The sequence below is a fragment of the Siphateles boraxobius genome, unplaced genomic scaffold (genome assembly GCF_051911475.1).
Source record: "Siphateles boraxobius isolate OS27281-9 unplaced genomic scaffold, OSU_SipBor_1 15, whole genome shotgun sequence".
In the NCBI taxonomy this organism is placed as follows: domain Eukaryota; kingdom Metazoa; phylum Chordata; class Actinopteri; order Cypriniformes; family Leuciscidae; genus Siphateles; species Siphateles boraxobius.
In genome coordinates this window covers 4,367,638-4,391,123 of record NW_027508755.1, presented here as the reverse complement: position 1 = coordinate 4,391,123, position 23,486 = coordinate 4,367,638, and the positions used below count along the sequence as shown (strand labels likewise).

Sequence of the window (23,486 nt, the reverse complement as noted above, 5' to 3'; positions counted from 1 at the left end):
CCATCTGTGGAACACAATAGAAGATATTTTGAGAAATGTCTCAGTGTTTCTTGTCTGTACAATGGAAGTTAATGATCATCATATCTGTTTGGTTACCAACATTGTTCAAAATATCTTCTTTTGTGTTCCTCAGAAGGAAGAAATATGGGTTTAATAAATCACAGATTTTTAATTTTTCAATTAACCTACTGAAGTGTCCTACTGAAAAGATCATCTTACCAGCATGAATTCAGATGGTTAACATAATCTGTGATATCAACAACTTCATATAAAGCTACACTTAAACAGCACATAACAACAAAACACGTCTGACAGACATTTCTCTTTCTGTCTAAGTAATAGGCGAGAATAAGCTAAGCAGGATTTGCTGATAATCAGAAGTCTGGCTGTGTGTAGTCTCTGATGCATAAGGCACACAAAATGCGAAATTATTCAGGATTTTCAAAGTCATCATCTCGTTGATTGAACCGGGAGAAGTGTGTGTCTCATTTTTTAACAGTCTGCCTAGAAACAAAGCTGCTGTGAAGCCAAACCCCCTCATGGAAAAAGAATGCCGCCGTGTTTACAACTGTGACAATGAGCGCTTACCGGGATCAACTAAATGCTGGATTTTCAAAAGTATGTGACATATGTGAAGCTCATGTCATAGACTCTTTAAAATACGTCTAAGAGTTTAACACAACAGTCTGTTATTTTAGGGACATCGACGTTACATTTTCACGCCCCTAAACATGAGGCAGAGCAAAACAAACTGTGATTGAATGCTTTACATGTCAATCAAATGGTCCACACTAATACGTTTTCGTTTAAAAGCGCATCTTTTTCTCTGTTTTGGCCTTCCGTCCACACTGAGACGGCATTATTAGCAATGAAAACAGGAGGTATTTAAAAACAATGACGTAAGTTTAGTCATGTGACGTATTTTGTACCAATAGATATTCATGTTTATACGTGCCTGTTAGGTGCTATTCACTTTCACACAGTTGCTAAAATATGTTAATTTGCTCACTCTTCATATCACAGTCCTGCAAAGATGACAGAAAATTCACTCACATTTGCTGTCCTGTGACAAAACATGAGAGCAGTCGCGTTTTAGACCAAACATATAATTAGCATAAAAGCATTGCATGTCATACTGATGGTATGACAGATCAAGAGTCATGATGAGGACAGTGATCTGACCAGTCTAGCCTGGCTGAGTGCTGTGGGTCTGGGACACGGCAGTTTTGCGTTGCGGGTCCAGGCCTGGGGTTTGAGGGATGGGAAACTCGTTTCTCCTGAACCTCTGCCGGAGCCCTTCTGGATCAGAGAGTCCAGTAGCTCAGAGCACTGCAGGGAAACATGGAGGAAAGTCCCATATATGAAGCGTTACAATCATCAGCAACAACTCTCCGGTATGGTGTTCGCAATCCATTTTACTTTCGGAATCTGATGCATTTTGCGTGAAATAAGAGTGAAAAAAAATGTGAGGCTTTACCCACTGGATAACGACTGAATTGTGAATAGTGCATGTAACAGGAATGAAGGTAGTTTGAGGGAAGGAATGGAAGAAAGTTTAAAGTCTAAAAGAACAGCATTAATTTGAAATAGAAATTATAAATGTGTTTACTGTCACTTTTGTTTAATTCAATCATACTTGAACAGTACTGTATATGTTAAGGAAGTAAATAGGGTAAATTATTGATGTCAGCAGCCGAGTTTCCATTACTCTTCTAATTGCGCAAATTGATAATACACCCAGTGGAAACACGTCAATTTCGCAAAAACGTTTTTACACTCACATGTGGTTTTTCAGGCAATTCTAAAAAGAAATATTTGGCAAAATTGCAATGGAAACAGTTTTGGGGCATTTACAGGTCACCTGACGTAGACGGCGCGGTATGATTGGACCGAAGACAAGATCAGTTCTAAACTCATAAAAGACGAAAGTATTACGGGAATACTGGATTCTAAACAACAAAGAAATGCCACAATTTCTTAAAGGGACATTGTGTAGGAATTTCTCCCATCTAGCGGGGAAATTGTATTTGCATTCAAACGAATTGTGCTCTCCAGCGCCTCGCTTTTTCAAATGCGTGTTTTATCTACGGTAGTAGTTATGTACCAAAAAGCCGTTTCTGCTGCTTTCAGTTACGTGACGCTGGCTCTGAACGAAAATCCGTTGTGGAAACGCGTTGGCCTAGTACTTTTTGACCCCCTCTGCTACGACATGGAAGCCTCCGTGGACCTACCCGTCACATGTATATAAAGATAATAAATTCTTCGTTTATGAGGATAAGTCAGATAATTGGCAGAGGTATTTGTACACCATTGAGGACATAGATATGAATAAAAATAATGATTTTAGATGATAAAATACCTAAAAAAACTACACATTGTCCCTTTAAGACCTTGAAGCAGATTTGAGAGAGAAACACCCAGAAACGCCTCATACGTTGCCGCTCCCAGTATAAGGGGCTTTCCTCTAGGAAAACACGCCTACCTCTCTTTTGATAAAAATAATGGCTAGTGTTGTGGCTGAGATATACGTAAACCTACCAACATCCATCACCGTGATTTTTTAAATGACTTATATCGTCGGATAACATCGGTTAATGGAAACGCAGTCATTTCGCAGTCGTTTTTTTTATCGCCATTTAGAAAATATCGCAAGAGTTTTGCACAAATCCAGGCACGTGCAGAGGGGGGGGGCTTTGGGTGATCGAGCCCCTGCCCTATTTCAAAATTAATCAAAAGTGCCCTTCTCAAACAAATATCAATGATATTGTTGTGGTCAATAAAACAAAATTCATTTGATTATAATTAACATGACATTGTGCAAAAAAACGAAAGTAGCCTAAATTCACGTTTATTTGACGTTTCTGTCAGTCTGAGGTGTCGTTGCTATAAGAGTTGCTATGGGTTGCGTCACTTGCGTCAAGTTGCGCATTGCGCGTGTCTTCTTGCTTCGGTCTTGACTTGACCATAGACTGTAAAAAAATAGGTCTTGACTGACGGGGTCAGTCTCCGTTTTCGAGGGACTAGACCCAGGAGTAGTGTGTGTGTGGACGGCAGGCATAACCGTAGCAAAAGCTATGCGTTTTAAAATGAAAATGCACTAGTGTAAACATAGGTATCCCACAGTCTGCTCGAGAACCGATACTCTAGAGCCAAATATTGCTCGACGGCAGGAAACAAAATAAACCAAACAATTTTTCAACTTTTTTTTCTTCAGAATAATAAAAGGTTTTGTGCCGATTCAATTAAAAATCCACATCACATATTTTAAAATATTACATAATTAATTGAAGCCTGTTTGTCAATTATAATAGACCGACCAATCGTCATCTGGCACCAGAAGTTCAAATTTCATTGGACAATGTGAAGTGGAGAGTAATTTTCCGGTCATTTATAAATAAATCGTTTTAAAATTACATTGACAGACGAATTTATGTTTATGAAGCGACCTGAATCTGTGTCGTTGAACTAATGGGTGTTAATTGACTACAAAGCACTGCACAAAACCAGCACCAAAAGTAGTATTAATGGTAAGCATAGTATTCAAGTCACTTGTATTTAGTCTATGTTGATACATAGTTTGCCATTTGATGAAACTATCATAGTTTGTTAAATGAAGCCCAGGCGTACAGATCTATAATGTGAAGTGTAGGCTGACAACAAAACGCGAAATGGTGACTTTATTATTTTAACATTTTTGATAATTTTGCAGCAATAGTATAATAGTACAGTACTACTGGTCAAAATTTTTCACACACATTACTTTTTTTTTTTTAAGAAGTCCCTTATGTGCATCAAGCCTGCATTTATTTGATAAAATATATAGAAAAAAAATGATTACAATTTAAAATAATGGTTTTCTATGTTAATATACTATTTGATATAATTTATTTATTTATGTGATGCCATATGCCCTTTTTTTACATTTGAGCCCCTGCCCCTGAGGAACTCTCTGCACGTCCCTGCACAAATCTGTAATGAAACGCAGCTAGTGTGACTTTAAAAGCAAACGGACTTGAGGATGAGGACGCAGCTGCGACGAGTAATGAAACCTCTTCCACAAATCCAGCTGTTTCCAGATCTGGACGAACCTCGATAAACAACTGATCATTTCCTGCAGGTGTGCTTCAAACTTTCTTCGTTTTCCCATGAATTAATTAAACATTGCGGACATGGGTCAAGTCCAGGTCATGTAATCTGAACTCACCTTCTGACAATAATCAGCGGCCGTCTCCATTTCTCCAATTAGGGCACTGATGTCATCACTCTCCACGATGCCTGCAGGGAAACACGAGGAAGAGGCTTCATATTTTCCACTGCACACAAACACACACACACTGGGTTCAGGCACCATGTGCTGCACATATGACAGAGAGAAAAGCAGCAAAGTCAAGTAAACAGCAGCTCTATTCGAGATTTACACATGAATGGTAAATGGTAAATTGACTGCATTTATATAGCGCCTTCACAGACCCAATGGCCACCAAAATGCTTTACAATATTGCCTCACATTCACAGATTCACTCACTCATTCATACACCAACGGCGGTGTCAGCCATGCAAGGCGCCACTCAGCTCGTCGGGAGCAGCTGGGGTTAGGTGTCTTGCTCACGGACACCTCGACAATTGGTCAAGTGGAACCGAGGATTGAACCACCAACCTTCCAGTTTGTAGACAACCTACATGAACCACTAAGCCACTGCCGCCCATAACATGACCTCAAAACCGTCTCAAAAGGTGAACAAGAAAACTGAATGGTTGTCTGTATATCTCAACATCCTTCCCTCGTGTCTTGTAAGAAATCCTTCCCTCGCGGGTCAAATTGACCCGAAGCCTTAAAATTATTTTTTTAAAAATTCCAGAAAGCTAATTTTATTTAATTTTGATAACATTGTATCTATTTTTTAATGCAGTTTTTTGGGGTGATTTTTTGTTCTTTTTTTATTTTATTTACCTTAAAATTACTAGATTTAATCAATAAATAATAAATAGTAATTTAGAAGCATATTCCTCACATTCGTTCAACTTAAATTCAAAATAATTCACAATTTCATTCCTAAACCTTTTAATTCATCTCCAAATATCTTACATTGGGCGTCTTTGCCGACCACTTGTGGAAAAATAATAATAATATAACATGATATTTCATGAATGTAGATGGCCTTATAGCTCTATATGGAGCAAATGAGCTGTTCTGCTGGGTCCTAAAGTCAGTTTCTTTTCAGTATGCATTCAGATACAGATAGACATTATAATATCATTTTTTGGTAAAGTTTTAGCTGTGTTAGTTTGAATTGTGAGCATTTTTTAGGTTTTTCAATGTGTTTCTGAAGCATTCCTCGCATTCCATTCATTCCTAAGGGGGTCAATTTGACCCGATTTGCTACATTTGAAAATTTCAACCACAAAACTTCTCGAATCCATAAAACAAATCTTTTGTGTGTGTGTGTATTCGTGGTTCAAGTGTGACAAAAAAAAAATTCAGGCTCAAAATGACCCAAGGGAAAGATGAGGGTTAAAACGAAACTTGTTTTTAGTACCTAAACTCATCTTCCTTGAATACCTCAATTGAACACCCCGTCCTCACCAGTCTCAGTGGTCCAGAGGAAGCGCCCGTGGCCCGCGTGGGCCAGGCGGCTCAGGGCCCGTGTGGTTTCGGCCCGTGTGGCGTGACAGCGAGCGCTTTCCTCTTCTCCGGTGAACAGGCACACATGGAGGTTCAGGTTTGAAACGCTGCAGCGCTCAGACACATAATCAGTGACAGATTCCTGAGGACGAGATAATTTTGTTCACATGTCTATGTGACGTTTTTAATATGCTTTAAGACAAACCATGTGTAAATGCATAAGTCAACACCATTGCTGAGTATTTTTTTTCTTCTTAAAACTGCAGTGAACCAAAGACAGTCTCAAAAACACGGGTTGAAATTGCTGGTGTTTCTGACGTCACAAACAACCTTGTAACCAATCAGAGGTGCGTTTCCCAAAAGCATCGTTAGCCCACTATGGTCGCAAGTTCTGTCATTATCAGCAGTTCGACGAGTCGGTGTTTCCCGAAACCATCGTTCTAATCAACATTCGCAAACAGCAACGCAAAGTCGTGTGTTTGGAACGACAGCTCTCAACGTGTGGTTTGAAGCAGTTTCTAGTTTGCATGAAATGTGGACTTAATTAATCCTTATCTTGAGCAAAAAGCAAGCTGACATTCAGTACAACCTGTGTCTTTAATTTAGAAAACATACAAATGTAATTAATGTCTTTTAGTTTGTCAAGAGATTTTAAGCACCGTTTTTGAAGAGTGCGCATGTGTGAACGTGCTCGAGTGCGTAAAACAAGCCTATGATTGAATCTGTAAATAAAGCAAAATAACTTGTCTGTAATTTATAGCAAAACATCTAGCATTAATTTGATCTCAAACACATTAACTAACGAATGTAATTACTCCATCGCCTGCGTGACATCATTAACCAGCGTGGTTGAGCGACCACTTTGCTCAATACGGTTTCGGCAAACAGTCGTGACTAGCTAGTTGATTTCTTCAACAAAGCATCGTACTATAGTAGTGAAGCAGCGAGTGACGTGAAACACACCCCTGATCAATGTTTGATCGCCCACGAGTGGATCTCTGAGCTGTGTGAGGGAGCGGAGGCAGGTTTCATTTGCATAATCATAGAACCGCGCATACTAAATGAGGCAAGGGTGTCAAGTTACATTCAAGCTATTTTAAGCCATGAAAAAATTTGATTAAAAGCCCAAAAAAACCGCGTAAATATGAGTTTTTAGGGATAAAATGATTGACTACGGGGGGACTTGAAAACACTGACTGACCGATTTCCTTTTCTGTGTCTGAATAACAGTCACAAAATGCCCTGTCTCAAATGTCTCCAAAAATCCTCCAAGTGACGATGACACATAACTGACTTAATGGGAATTTCTGCATAATGTTCTTTTATTTCTGTCAGCTGAGTATATGTGAATCCAGTGCAGTGCACAACACGGGCCAGGACTGTCCTGTGTGTGATTAAACAGAAGCTTGAGTGTCCGACTGACCGTGTGTTGATCAGGCGTGCCGGTGGTGAAGAGGTAAACGCCACGAGTCAGAGACGCTTCTGCTTCTTCCTGCGGTTCCTCCTCTAGAGCGCGCCGGAGAGCAGCCAGAGTATCACGACCCCCCACACACTCCAACGCCTGAACCCACCTGAACACACACACACACACACACACATCTGGTTCGCTATCTCATGGGGACTCTCCATAGACGTAATGGTTTTTATACTGTCCAAACTGTATATTCTGTCCCCCTTACACTTACACGACCCCTAAACCTACCTACCTATCACACACACACACACACACACACACACACACACACACACACACACACACACACACACACACACACACACACACACACACACACACCCGACCCCTAAACCTACCTATCACACACACACACACAAACACACACACGCACACACACACACACACACACACACACACACACACACACACACACACACACACACACACACACACACACACACTTACCCGACCTCTAAACCTACCCATCACACACACTCACACACACACACACACACACACACACACACACACACACACACACACACACACACACACACACACACACACACACACACACACACACACACACACCCGACCCCTAAACCTACCTATCACACACACACACGCACACACACACACACACACACACACACACACACACACACACACACACACACACACACACACACACACACACACACACACACACACACACACACACACACACACACACACACTTACCCGACCTCTAAACCTACCCATCACACACACTCACACACACACACACACACACACACACACACACACACACACACACACACACACACACACACACACACACACACACACACACACACACACACACACACACAATCTCGGGAGGTTAAAAGTAGCAGGATTGATCACCAAAAGACTCTTTCTTACAAGGCTTCAATTAAACTTTAGACCCCAGAAGCAGAACAGGCTATATTAGGAAACACACACCGGCCGGCCGGAGAGATTTACTGTTGCGGGACGAACTTAAACTGAACTGGGGAACAAAAGCAGGTGCTAGGCTGAAATACACAGTCACTGAAAAGCAGTGAGACTAAGTGAACACAGAATGAAATGACTAAGGCCAAATGCAGTAATTACTAATTCGCTTTTTTTTTTGAAGACCTGATGGATGATAGAGTTTGATAAAAGTGTCTTGTAGTGCAATACGAGCAATATCAATAGCAAACACTTAAGAAGAGAGAATGAGAGAGAGAAGAACAGACAGAAGTCTAAAGCACATCCTCTGGTCTTACTGCCAAACAGCCTGGAGGTTTTCATGGGTGGAGGGAACCATCTTCTCCTGCCACGACTTCACCTCTGACCCAAAACTGAGGAACATAAGAGTGAATGCAACAACACAGGGGACATCAACTTCACTTCACATCCTCATCCACATTTATTAATATATAGAGTGTTGCAGGAATGACGTATTTTTGTAGGCAACAACTCGGAAATAAATTGCACTTTAGCCAATAGGTTCAGTCAATAGGTTTTATAAACAGTTTTTTGGTTAAATGCTTGAAATAAGGTCTGTGGTGAATACAAGCTCAAGATATCTTCACATTTTATTCTATACCATAAAATACATCAGTAATACCCACTTGTGATTTTTACTCGTCTTTTAAAATGAGGGGACATTCTAAAACGCTTAACGTTAAAAACGCTTAACGTTAAAAACGCTTAACGTGTCTTAATATACTAAGAATGTGCTATTAAAAGACCAAACTCAATAAGCATCATACTAATAAAGTATACCATGTACAGAAAAACTGAAGAGCCCAGAATATGAACGCAACACGTTCAGCATTTTTCGTGCATGGTATGGTTTATTAATAAGGTGTTTACTGAGTTTGGTCTTTTAATAACACTGTCTTAGTACATGAAGCCACATTAAGCATTTTAATGACGGAGGAAAATGCTTGACGTGTAATTAAACGCGTAGCGTTCACTTCATATTCTGGGCTCATCTGAATTTTTTACACAGTATGGTTTATTAATAAGGTGTTGGTCTTTTAATAATTGCCTTAAGCCACATTAAGCATTTGAGAATGTCCCTATAAGAGTACAGAGGTTGTCATTAAACGTCATCAGCTGAACAGAAACTCATTAATCACTTTCACAGACTCGTTGTGTTTATAATCGCCCTCTTACAAAACTATTATAACTCTAACTTTCATGGAAAATGTTTTTAAATGCAGACTGAGAGAGTTGAACAAATCTTCCCAGCTAATGGATCGTTCTCAGAACTTTGGCTAACGTTCTTCAGAGATTTTAGAATGTTCCAGTGACGTAATGGAATGTTAATGGAATGAAGGTATAAAGTTCTCAAAAGGTCAGCACAAAAACATTATCGATACTATATTTAAGGAACTATTTGTTTCAGAATGTTCAGAGAAAGTTCAAAAGGAGCGTTCCCATAATGTTTGAGGAGTGATAGAAATGAATGTTCACTATAACGGTTTGCAAGTGTGTTTTTTTTTTGTTTTTTTTACTACATTTAACAAACCGGATGTTTTGAATGTTCAGAGAACCTCCAGAAATAATGGTAACGTTACCAAAACCGGTTCACACAGGACGCGTTTTTCCATTCCTTTGCGTTGTTCTTCAATGCAAACACACACTAGATGGAATCGGTCGTTATTGCGCTCGCGTCTCGTGTCTTTTGCAGTGTTTCATGCATGACATTTTACAAATGCGGCGCTCAAATTAATAGAAGTTAAACTTTTAAAATCTTTTTAAAAAGCGTCTCTAGACCTTCTCGTTCCACTGACCTGTGTCTCGCGTGGTTTGTAACTGGCCCTTACAAAAAAAAATTCTCAACTGGATCAAAGATAGTGACGCTACATTACGTGTTGGCCTAAAAAATACTTAATCTCTGCAGCGATATATTAGATAAAAAAAAATCTCATATGACGATCGACCTCATGTAAGCTACTGTAACTGTCAATAACTTCAAATCCTGTTGGGCATTTATTTGCCACATATAAACAATCAAGTTATGGAAATACTTAAATTACAACACAGGCATATGTTGAATATTACGTTTACACTAGTGACAGTCACGTCTGGCACAGATTTACTCCCATTATGTGAGAGAGCAGGGTTCAAAGGCTGTACTGGAGAACATGACTGATCCATAACACATACAAGCCATGTATGTAAAAGTGCCTCCACCATAAAGATACAGAGCGTGGATTCATTATAAGAGAGTGTGACACTGTTCCTGAAGGTAAGGCCTGAGTCATGTGACATGATGATGCTCTGGAGTGAAGCGTGAAGCGTGCAGCTGCTCTGCAGTATTAGGAGGTGTGTGCGCTGCATATCCACATCTATTAAGACTTCATGTTCATGCCAGACTAAAGTAGATCCCTCATGACTACGCTAAAACAGGAGCAGACAACTAACTGCCGAAGATAAATGCTACAGAGGCTTTACAATAGCCCATTAATGACTACATTTCCTCTGTGGAAGTGTGCGGGAAGATGCAACAATGATTCTGTGCATTTACTGATTTATGAATGTGATGTATTCGCACAGGTACATGTGCACACACCAGAGGGCATTTCAATGTAGGCTACCCTTATAAATGACACTTTTAAAAATAGGATACCAAAAGGTTTCAGTGTCATACAAGAAGCATTTCGGTTTCCTCAAAGACCCAGCTAACAAAAATATGTTCTAAAAACGTTTCCCTTTAAGTTATGAAAACGCTATTTCTGAATGTATCTTGAAATTTCATTTTTTTTTTTTACATTTTCTTGGTTATATGAATGTTAAGGAAACATTCCATTTTGGAATTTTGCAAACATTATGAGAACGTTACTTTTGAATATTCTCTGATTATTCTTTCAGAGAAGCTTATAAGAACATTAGTCAGTTATGAAGTTTCAAGTTATGAGAACGTTCCCTGTTAGCTTGGGAATCTATCAGATCTTAAAATAATATTTATTTCTTTGTGTGAAGATTTTTAATCAGCTTTTTCTACTATAAAGAGCCTTTTGAAAGGCTCCATGAATGTTAAAGCTTCTTCCATATAGGCCATCAAAGAGCCTTTATTATTAAGAGTGTGTATGCTGGAGCTTTACCATGACACAGCGATAATTTGATACATAGTGAGCAAAGATTGCCTAGCACTTCTATACCATGCCTAATGAAAAAAAATGCTGCCTGCTGTATATTTCACATTATATAATGTGATATGTAAAATATATATATATATACTGTATATATATATACTGTATATATATATATATATATATATATATATATATATATATATATATATATATATATATATATATATATTAGTACATATTTTCAAACTGTTGACTATGTTGTCAGGATTTACCACTGCAGCTTAAATAGGCTGGCCAAATAAAGTCAGAATTTATTTTTCTCCTATTAAAACGTTTGTTTATTTACTTGGCATCTAAATTGGGGATCGACAGCTGGACCACAAGTCAGCCAGAAGCCCACAGAGAAAAGTCCCAGCGCTCCCTATAGCCGGCCCGTTCCTGCTTGCACCTGTACCTCAGTTCTGCTGCTCCGGCACATTTGTGTCACGCACAGACCCATTTATTTAGCTGAAAAGTGCACATTTGCATTTATGCAAAGTGCCAAATGCACCTCTGTGAGCTGTTCTGCACTAGATTTACAAATACATAATATAAATATATCATGCCAAATTAAAAGTATAGACCAGAGGTGCTGATGGCCACTGTCCACTAGAGTTCAGCTCCAACTTGCCTCAACACACAAAGTTTCCAGTATGTCTAATAAGAGCTTGATTAGCTTAATTAGGGTTGAAGCTCAACTCTACAGGTGGTCCTCCAGGTGCAGGATTGGACACCCCTGGTCTAGATGCAAATGTTCGTTTTTGTGCTTTTTATTAATATATATATATATATATATATATATATTTCCTGCAGGCTCTTCTTTGACATCCCGATGCAAACCATCAGTTTTGCTAATTAAAAATGAGGAATTCTTAACTCAAGACTACCAGGCAAATGTTTGGACACACCTGCTAATTCTTTAGTTTCGTTATTGTGCACATTTTAGAATAATGGCACCATCAAAACGATGAAACGACACAAATGGAACTATAGGAATTATGTAACGACTTAAAAATAGTTAAAGGGGTCCTATTATGTGCTTTTACAAAGTCTTGATTTTGTTTTTGGGGTGTACTAGAATATGTTTTCATGCTTGATTGTTCAAAAAATTCATTATTTTCACATATTTTACATTATTACTGCTCTACCCAGCTGGTTAAAGGCATCATTTTCAATTAAGCCCCTCCTTCTGATATACGAAATGTGCTGTGATTGGTTAGCTGACCCAGTGTGTTGTGATTGGTTAGCTGACCCAGTGTGTTTTGATTGGTTAGCTGACCCAGTGTGTTTTGATTGGTTAGCTGACCCAGTGTGTTGTGATTGGTTAGCTGACCCAGTGTGTTGTGATTGGTTAGCTGACCCAGTGTGTTTTGATTGGTTAGCTGACCCAGTGTGTTGTGATTGGTTAGCTGACCCAGTGTGTTGTGATTGGTTAGCTGACCCAGTGTGTTGTGATTGGTTAGCTGACCCAGTGTGTTGTGATTGGTTAGTTGACCCAGTGTGTTGTGATTGGTTAGCTGACCCAGTGGGTTGTGATTGGTTAGCTGACTCAGTGTGTTGTGATTGGTTAGCTGACCCAGTGGGTTGTGATTGGTTAGCTGACTCAGTGTGTTGTGATTGGTTAGCTGACCCAGTGTGTTGTGATTGGTTAGCTGACCCAGTGTGTTGTGATTGGTTAGCTGACCCAGTGTGTTTTGATTGGTTAGCTGACCCAGTGTGTTGTGATTGGTTAGCTGACCCAGTGTGTTGTGTTTGGTTAGTTGACCCAGTGTGTTGTGATTGGTTAGCTGACCCAGTGGGTTGTGATTGGTTAGCTGACTCAGTGTGTTGTGATTGGCAGCACTAAGCGTGTGTTCGGGAAATTCAAGACTACCAGGCAAATGTTTGGACACACCTGCTAATTCTTTAGTTTCGTTATTGTGCACATTTTAGAATAATGGCACCATCAAAACTATGAAACGACCCAAATGGAACTATAGGAATTATGTAACGACTTAAAAATAGTTAAAGAGGTCCTATTATGTGCTTTTACAAAGTCTTGATTTTGTTTTTGGGGTGTACTAGAATATGTTTTCATGCTTGATTGTTCGAAAAAGGTGCACATATTTTACATTATTACTGCTCCTCTATACCCAGCTGGTTAAACGCATCATTTTCAAGTAAGCCCCTCCTTCTGATATACAAAATGTGCTGTGATTGGTTAGCTGACCCAGTGTGTTTTGATTGGTTAGCTGACCCAGTGTGTTGTGATTGGTTAGCTGACCCAGTGTGTTGTGATTGGTTAGCTGACCCAGTGTGTTGTGATTGGTTAGCTGACCCAGTGTGTTGTGATTGGTTAGCTGACCCAGTGTGTTGTGATTGGTTAGCTGACCCAGTGTGTTTTGATTGGTTAGCTGACCCAGTGTGTTTTGATTGGTTAGCTGACCCAGTGTGTTGTGATTGGTTAGCTGACCCAGTGTGTTGTGATTGGTTAGCTGACCCAGTGTGTTGTGATTGGTTAGCCTACTCAGTGTGTTGTGATTGGTTAGCCTACTCAGTGTGTTGTGATTGGTTAGCTGACTCAGTGTGTTGTGATTGGCAGCACTAAGCGTGTATTCGGGAAATGTCACACCCCTTCAAAACAGCGAGTTCAACTCTGGTGTAAATAATTAACGTTGGCATCAATTTCAAACCATTTCGATTCGGATTCAGACCCTGACAATGTTAATGAACAAGAGGATTGTGCAGAACGAATTTCAAGCACAGATTTCACAGGACGCTTCAGAGTTGTTGTTTTTTGTGTGTAATTTTCTTATAGATAGGATGTTATCCACCATTTAATCATATTTGTCGGAAAACTATGGTAATACAAACAGTAATTGATCACAAAATCATGGATAATTTTCCTAAGGGACAGCCTTACAAAAGCTACAGTAAACACTACATCAATACTGTAATGTTAGTTCGCTGGCTAGCGGAGGCAAAGCTTTGCCCTTCCTTTACATCATAGCATAGCATATGATAGCAACTAAACTTATAATTAGAATAATTAATAGAAAACACAACTACAAATAATAAAACATACTTACAAGTCGTGATCCATAAACAACAGATTGTCCCGACAAAATGGGAATAGCTACATCTTTCAGGAGAAGTTTTTGTGCGTATAGCCTGCATTGTACTCTCTTCTGGAAGATTTTCTCCATAAAATGTGCAGCGCACAGACAAGCGTTGAGGTTATAATGTTCAGGAACAGTGTTAAAAATACATTTGAACCTCTCTAAGTTCGTCAGCCTTAGAACAAACGTTTTTCCGTGGGTGTAAAAAACAGAGACAACATTCTTCATCTTCTCTAACGCAGCTCAACCAGGCCTCGCCAACTTTTCCACATATTCCATCGGCCGGGATAAATTAAATGAGTAACATTATGACTTCTTAAGATCTGGAAAAAATGTGTTGCAGTCTGTAGTAGACATTTTAATAGTCATTGATCCCAAACAGGTATCATAAGAGAAATAACCTATTCAAAGTATAAAGGTATGTGTACGTGCTTGTGTGTGAACTTTCAGGAACATATGGGACAGGACCTCTGACCTTAGAGACGGTCAGTTTGGGCCAGTTTATTTCAGTACCAGTTTGTGTCTTTTAAGTAGAAACTGAACAGCAGTGAGGACCTTATCTGGGTGGGTGAGGAGGAACCTTGAAAAGAGTATAAAGGCTGTCTTATATCTTCCTGTTGTGTGTCACTCTCTTGCACAGCGTAACTTCTGTGTACTAGACTGAACCTATTCTTGCAAGAATAAATACTTTTCTTTTTTATTAATTTGACTCTGAGTGTCTCTTACGCAGTGATGATGTTTAACAGAATTTTTGCCACAACAAGTCCAAACGAGCCATTCGTTGTAGTTCTTGAAAAGTGGATTCTGTTAAATAAAATGTCTGCCTTTTGAGTGGACTTTGAGCTTTGTAACCGTGCCAATCTTTTTAATGCTCAAACAGCAACATTACAGACTAACTAAAGTTGAAAATGTGAAAGAGCATAATAGGACCCCTTTAAATTAAAGCCATTTTTCATCCTTTGTCTGAACCAAGTCTTCTAAAGAGACACGATCTCTTTACAACAGACATAATTTGAGCTTTTATAAAATGGTCAACTGTACTTGGTTGACGTGTACACACATCATTGTGTCTTTATTAAACCACTCAATTATTTTGCGTTACTTTTACAAAGTCTTTATACATTTTTTAAGCTTGAAAGTTTTGGTTGCATAGACTTTTCATGAAGGGACAACAATCTATATTCCTCGAAGATGAACTAAAGCCTTATTCACTATGAATTTTAGTTCACAAATAGGCACTTTATATTTGTATAGAGAATTGTATAACTTCAAGCAAGCATACATTTTAGATTCATAGGTTTTCAGTCGGCCATGTCCAAACTTTTGACTGGTATAGGTTATATATAGAGAAAAATCTCATTATATAAAATCAGTTCTAGAGAGAAAGCAGCAGGAGACTTTGGGACCAAATGACAAAGCAGATAATAATCTGTCACACTATAAATAAGTGAAAACCCCCGACAGTGTGTGTGACCTACACAGTGACATTGAAGCTGTGTGTATCCGCCAGCTGCTCCTCTAGGAGTATCCGGAGAGCGTACTGGATGTGCAGCTGGTAGTGTGTGTTCATCCCAGACATGTCTACAACAACCTGGACCCTGTACGGGGAAACACAGAGAGAATGAGACACACAAACACACTCCACATCCTCCTGTAATGGTAATGCATTTACACAAAGCTGGCAAACAAGGATCAATATGCACTAATACTCAAGGTCATCTTACAGGGATAAACATTGTTTGTGCCGACCGCAATGTGTTTCGCGTGGGGCTGTTCTTCAGTTATTGGCTGCTGAGAGCATTTAAAAAGCACTCAAACCATCAAGACTGTAAAGTGCACGTTTGCTGTTTGTTTTGTATATTGTTGAGTCAGTGCCGGTCATGGGATTATTACATTTCTATGATCGATTTTAAGGTTATTTTTTATTTACGTTTGTACAATGAATTTTTGAAAGTATTGAAGTCCTCAAGTACAGCCAGTCGATAACTACAAGTGACAGGAACACTACCAAGTGTTCAGTGCTACCTAAACACGGCACACTGCATGATAAAACTGTTGTTCCTGTATGACGACATGCATAAACCTGCTGTGAAACCAGTGTGAGAAAGAAGTGCACTTAAATGTATTGAATGTGCACCTGTAGTGTATTGAAAAAATAAACTGTACTTGTAGATAATATAATATTAATGAAACAAAAGGCCACTTAAGTGTGTTAAGAAACAGTTAAGAAATTGACTCTCTTTAAATACACTTAAGGACACTTAAGAAGTTCACTTTGTAAGTCAAATTAAAAGTTTGAAAGTATTATACAGTGCATTTGTTGACTAACATACTAAATAAAGCACATGCAAAGTACTTGATTATAATTTTAACTGTAGTGTGTTAATATACACACATACATACATACATACATACATACATATATATATATATATATATATATATATATATATATATATATATATATATAATTTTTTTTAGAACAAGTTTCAATAGAAAATACATTAAATTATATTTTACTTTACCATAAATGCTTGTCATAAATGTCAAAACATTTTTTAAAGAAAATAGAGGTAATTATCACTGAAAAAAACTTTTCTTACTTACCTAAACATGTATTTTTGTCGTATTTCCTGTCCAAATATCTAAAAATTCTTAAATTAAGAAGCATTTACTAGACAAATAAAAGGAAAATTATTAAAAATAGATTAAAGATTAAAATAGATTTTAAAAAAAAATCTAAATTTTGTGCTTAAAACTAGTAAAATTATCAGCCATTTGAATCAAGATTATTTTTCTCACCCCATTGGCAGATTATTGTGCTTGTTTTAAGCAAAAACTCACTTAAACAAGATATAATTTCTTATGTCATTTTACTTATCTAGTGAATGCTTCTTGATTTGATAATTTTTTAGATATTTGGACTGGAAACAAAACAACAATACTAAGTAAGAAATATTTTTTGCAGTGTATGAAATTACATATAACGATGTACTTAAGTCCTATTAAGTGGGTAAAAAAAGCACTTTTAAGTTCTAAAGTACATATTCATTTAACTGTAAATAACATGCATAAGTGTTGGAAAAATTCAGTTCACACTTACAGTATATTCTTTTAAAGTATATTGTAATAAGTACTCTTTTTAAAAGTATACTAAAGTGCACTTTTTTTAACAAGGGGTCCGCAGTGCCCTTCAGAGCATAAGCTCCCTATGATTTGTGATGTTCACTGGGCAGGGTGCTACTGAAATGATTGGGACACCCCGTCTCAAGGCTGACGTTTCTGACCTCTGCTCAAACACGGTTCCCCATATCTGCCGGCTGGGCGTCCCGTTCAGCCACTCGACTCTCTTCTCAAACACACACACAGCACCCATCAGCTGCTTCTGGACATGAACACCAAATGAAGAGAAAAATAATGAAAAATCCCACAGATTCTGCATAGTTGGACAAAAAGAGAGCTGTCTAGGTATGTTGTACTAATTAAAGGGATAGTTCACCCAAAAATGAAATAAGGCCATGATTTACTCACCCTGAAGTCATCCTAGGTGTATATGACACTCTTCTTTCAGACGAATACAATCAGAGTTATATTAAAACATGCCCTGGCTCTTCCAAGCTCTATAATGAGAGTGTATGTCTGTTTGTCTTTGGAAGTCCATCTGCCCTAGATTAAAGCGCATCTATTAAAGTGCTCGACACGTCTCCGGGGGGTTAATAAAGGTCTTCTGAAGTGAATTGATGCGTTCGTGTAAGAAAAATATCCATATATAAAACTTTATGGACTAAAATAACTAGCTTCCCGCAGGCTGTACGCAAGTCGATTTACGGCAAAAAAGTAACACTTGAACTTGACCCACAACGTAATGCCGGAGGGTAGTTATTTTAGTCAATAAAGTTTTAAATATGGATATTTTTCTTACACGAACGCATCGCTTCACTTCAGAGGGCCTTTATTAACCCCAGCAGATCCGTGCCGATCACTTTAATCATGGATATATACGCTTTAATGGACTTCCAAAGACAAACAGACATACACTCTCATTATAAAGCTTGGAAGAGCCAGGACATTTGTTAATATAACTCTGATTGTATTCGTCTGAAAGAAGAGTGTCATATACAACTAGGATGGCTTTAGGGTGAGTAAATCATGGGCTAATTTTCATTTTTGGGTGAACTATCCCTTTAATTCCCTCGTTTTAGTCAAATCATGGCTGTGTTGTACTAATTTTAGTAAGTTGCCATGTTTTACCTAAACAAATGAATAAATCATAGGGAGGAATTCTTCATTTGTGGTCACAAAATCTTGATTTTATTTTGCCCATGTAATGCTCGACGCTCCATTTTTTTTAGCAATAGGTGTATGAAAACTAGGGCTGCAAAATATATCTAAATTATCGGAATATCGCAAATGTATATATCGCGATATGTAAATCGCAACGGCTTACAATAACTGGGGTCATGAACAAAAGACAAAGAGAAAATCAGTAACTGCTCGTGGCTGAATAACTTTTGCAGCTTTAATAAGAATCAGGATATATATTTAATTCATACAGTGTTTTATTTTTACATTTGATGATTCAGTTTCTGTTGTTAACTAAACCTAATGCAGGATAACCTGAAACCCTGAGCCCTGTGGTTTACACTGATGTTAAAATAACACTTCTTATGCGACAGTAAAACACTGCTGTTCACTTTCAGAAGTTGTAGAGATGTTTTCTTGTTACAAAAAGAATGTGAAACACGTATGTAGGTGATATAATTTTAAAGATAATTTTACACACTTTAAGCAATATTGTATCGCATAATGAATATCGCAAATCGCTTTTCTCTTCAATATCGTGCAGCCCTAATGAAAAGTGTTAGCTAATGTAAAAAAGCTAGTGAATCTACTGTTTGCTTACCAGGTTCACTGGTGGAGTTTAGAGAAGCCGCTAACATTGCTTATGGCACTAGTTAGGGTGCAGCTGGTCTTACATGGTTTCTAGCTGGTGCAAGTTCATCATGTGGAGTTTGTGGATTCAAAAATGTACCTGATACTTTTGCAGTGATGGAAGATCAACATGCACATTCTTCACTGTTCCATCATGCCACTCACACTGGACCATGACCCGCTGCAAACACACACACAGTTAGAGTCTGCACAGGTGAACAGATGGGACTCATAAATGCAGCAGGACATGTTCATCACCTCGTGAACAGTAGCGGAAACAGTCTTTCCCAAGATTGGCACAAACGTCTCTGGTGGAGAATAGGCATTGGGAGCCAGCAGCTGATAGAGATCCAGCTTCTGAGCTGCAGGAACACGACTGTGAGTCAAGACTATCAGGAGAACTCGCACAAGAAATACACTCGCCACTAAACTCACACATAATGCAATAATACGCCTGGAAGATTGTGCTTTTTGGTGGTTACACTGCTTGACTATTGAAATATTAAACTATTAAAATTTCTTAAAATCATCATGAAATTACAAATAGATATATTTTGTTTTTAAATGGAGAATTGCAGTATTCATTCTAAATGACTTATCTCATAATGATTTTTTAAAATTCATTGTTCATCGTAATTCACATTTCAATTCACATTTATTTGTGTTGCGCTTTTCACAATACACGTCGTTTCAAAGCAGCTTTACAGGAAATATTTTGAGTCCACGTTATAATTTAGTGATCTGTTATCTGAGGTGACTGTGTCCAAGTTATGCATTTCAGAAAATTACTATTGAATCAAAATAACTTGTCCCTCTTGCAGCGACGTCTCATCTCTTCTCTGGTGATGCGTTTATTGGTGTGAGGGCGGGGCAACCTGTCACTCACATGAGATCCACCAATAGCAAACCACAACCATCCAATCAAATCTCCATGGACAAAATTAAGCCCCGTCCATTGGGAAAAGTTTACATGATTTTGACAGTAAAATACCTGTTAATTGGTTAACAAAGTTTCCGTACTATACGGTAAATAACTGTGATAGATCTAAGTTTTTGGAAGTGAAAAAGAGCAAGTCATTGTGTAATTTACAGTGAAAAACCTACAATTCCCTGCGTGACACTTCACATTTGATGTATTTTTGTAGCAATAACCATGTATCTTCATAGTTTTTTTCTAATCAGTTATGTTCATTATGCTTTTATGTTACATTTAATGTTGTTAAATTAATGTTTATTGCATTTTTAAAATTTTACCATGATGGTGTTAGTGTTTGAGTGTATGACAGTGTGCAGCTTCTATATATCCGTATTAATTAGCTTTGACTCATCATGTGACTCTCATCACCACTGTGATTGGTGGTTGCCAGTGTATTACAATGATACAATAGAGATATTAGTACTTCAATAGGTTGGTAAATTAACATTATATCAGACAGTGAAATACGTTTTTCTACTGTAAATTTAAGTCTTTAAACCTAAAATGTTGCTACAGTATTTTTTACGGTAAATTTCTGGCAACCACAGCTACCGTTTTATTACCGTAAATTTAACTGATTTTTTATTTACAGTGTTCTTGTTTGAGAAGCCGTTTCACTCTGATATACGTCACAATAGGGAAGAACAGACTAGCGCAACTTCTGTTTCATGCCGACTTTAAAAAACAATTTGGTTACACTTTATTTCGATAGTCCACTTTAGACATTCTACTAACTATGAGTAACTTTTCAACTACATATCAACCAACAGTCATTAGAGTATTAGTAGGCTGTAGTAGACTGTCAGTAGACTGTTAGGTTATGGTAAGGTGTTAGGGTTCGGGTTAGAATAAGTTGACTTGTAGTTGCCAAGTTACTTATAGTCTGTAGAATATCTTTTGGGGGACCAACAAAATAAAGTGTTAGCAGATATTAAGCAGACAGTCTACTCATACTCTAATGACAGTTAGTTGATATGTAGCTGCAAAGTTACTTATAGTTAGTAGATTGTCTAAACTGGACTGTCGAAATAAAGTGTTACCAAAAATATATATTTACAGTCAACATAAAAATTCCTATGTTTACGCCCTACTTTTTTATTGGTGAAAATTCTGTTTCACTTGGAAATATGTCATATTTGTCATATGTCATACGTCAGAATGTCTGTAACATTGTAGAAGTAAAATGTGTTGTAGATTAAACTGAAGAGTGGCCAGGCGAGGCCTGTCAGATACCCTTGAGGCCGTGGGTCTTCAGCCAGTCTCTGGAGCTGCTGGGCGCTGGACCCGCGGGTTTGATGCACAGCGGACCACCGAGAGCAGAACTTACAGGACTGAAGTCAGAAACAGTGAGACTGTCCAAACCCCTGGAGATCTGGGGAAGCAGAGGTTTAATCTGAAAACGTTTCCAGCCCTCATGAAACATGCATCATGTGAGAAACTGGTAGAAAACACAAACATTTCAATAACAAAAAGTGCCATGGTGCTAACATGATATCATACCAATCCCATGTTTTTGTGGACATATACTATGTTGGAATTTCTTAACCCTGGAGAACCCAAGAACCCTTGGAATATTATGAACTATGCATTAAATTACTGCTATAAATTCACTGAACACCAAAATATCCACTTTTTCTATTTTAACCCTTTATTCCCTAATTTAGGATTAGGGCCAAATTTGACCCATTGGGCTTTAGGCGTATCATTTCAAAGAATCACAATAACAAACACTGTCAATGCAAACTATTTTAAATTTAGGAAAATAAACAGTCAACCACACAGCTACATTTAACAATTTTTTTTTTTTTTTTTTTTTACTTTATTTGTTGCATGTTAGAACTGGTTTCCAAATGTACAAACACTTTGGCCAATGGAAACAAGAACACAAGGCCAAAATCACTACCTGAAAAAAACTAACACCATGGGTCTTTGAAACAATTAATCAGAATCGCTATCGCCAAAGTCATTATCATCAGCTTCAAGTTGCTCCAGTACTTGTATGACAGTGATCTTTCTCTGTTGCTTTCCCTGTCCTGAAAAGGGAGCGGCCATACTCCCTGAAAAGATATACTACTTTATTAGTCTCTGGCCCGGTACTACTGAGGTAACTTAGTAAAATGTATTATACAAATGAAATTATTTCAAGGCTTTAGCCAAATACAGGATTTTTTGTTTTACAGAACTGTCACCATTCTCCATCAAAGTCACTCAAAGAACCAAAGGGTCATTTTTGACCCGACATTTGTTTAACCCATACACCCAGAGGGTCATTTTTGGCCCATCGTTTTTTGAACTAGCTCAGAGTCGCTAATTTATCCAAAAAGAATATAAAACGTACTTCTAGGCATTCTGCAAGCTAATACTAAATAGATTAAAAAAAATACACAATTTTACCAACCGCTGGTTTGCTGAGAAGACGATTTTGTTCTGACAGGTTTCATGCTCAACAAAACAGCATGTGGTCAGCCATCTTGTCACTACCACTCTGGCACTTGTGAGTTCAATATTCATCCACTAGGTGTCTCTATGCAGGGGCCAGAAGTGGCACTGTGGGCTTTTGAAGTTAAATTTGACAATTTATTTTTATTTTTTATTTTGGGTAGCAGCAATTATCAGCGGCCAAATTTACCCCGTGGGTTCTCCAGTAAAATTCAGCTCATTCATATTTACCCATGTGAAGATGAAGTACACCTTAGCATACTTTTATATTAGAGTACTTATGGAAAAATATACTTAGGTTCAAACTGAGTTTTCGGACACTTAATTACATGTTATTTTTAATTAAATGAAAATATAGTTAAAATTTATATCAAAATGCCATTAGTTGAACTGTATAGTGTATTTTAACCCACTTAAAGTATTTAAAACTTAAGTTTTAAGTCCCACCCCTTACCATAACCGCGAGTTTCAACACACTACTAACAAACTCAACCAGGCCCCGCCCCTTTATTTAGCGTGTGAATTATTTAAATGAGGAATATTGTGACGTGTTCATTCCCGGAAGAAAACTCAAGACTACAATGTAGGCGTTTCAGGGAGTTTAATAACAGTGACACTGATATAGAGAAGAATACACTATATTCACCTCTGACTCAACAGCTGTGTCTTCGAGTCGACCCTGACGCATGTCCTGGATTTGGGTAAGAACATCCCGAGATGCTTTAATCTCCTCCCACAGCAGATCTACATCTGTACTGCTGTCCACCACGCCCTGGGACACACACACACACACACACACACACACACACAC

General features: G+C 38.1%; 1 protein-coding gene across 3 annotated transcripts in view; it reads right to left on the bottom strand.

Moving 5' to 3' along the window:
- vwa3a (von Willebrand factor A domain containing 3A) overlaps positions 1 to 23,486 on the bottom strand; it is a 50,360-nt gene that overhangs the window by 9,125 nt on the left and 17,749 nt on the right. For all 3 annotated transcript variants that reach the window (XM_077230691.1, XM_077230690.1, XM_077230692.1), the window contains exons 12-22: positions 23,322 to 23,447; positions 21,470 to 21,608; positions 19,519 to 19,622; positions 19,361 to 19,441; positions 17,616 to 17,713; positions 15,807 to 15,926; positions 8,369 to 8,443; positions 7,047 to 7,194; positions 5,585 to 5,765; positions 4,205 to 4,275; positions 1,183 to 1,329 (exon numbers count right to left, since the gene is read on the bottom strand). In XM_077230691.1, the coding sequence (XP_077086806.1) occupies positions 1,183 to 1,329; positions 4,205 to 4,275; positions 5,585 to 5,765; positions 7,047 to 7,194; positions 8,369 to 8,443; positions 15,807 to 15,926; positions 17,616 to 17,713; positions 19,361 to 19,441; positions 19,519 to 19,622; positions 21,470 to 21,608; positions 23,322 to 23,447 (1,290 nt within the window). The remainder of the gene's footprint in view (positions 1 to 1,182; positions 1,330 to 4,204; positions 4,276 to 5,584; positions 5,766 to 7,046; positions 7,195 to 8,368; positions 8,444 to 15,806; positions 15,927 to 17,615; positions 17,714 to 19,360; positions 19,442 to 19,518; positions 19,623 to 21,469; positions 21,609 to 23,321; positions 23,448 to 23,486) is intronic.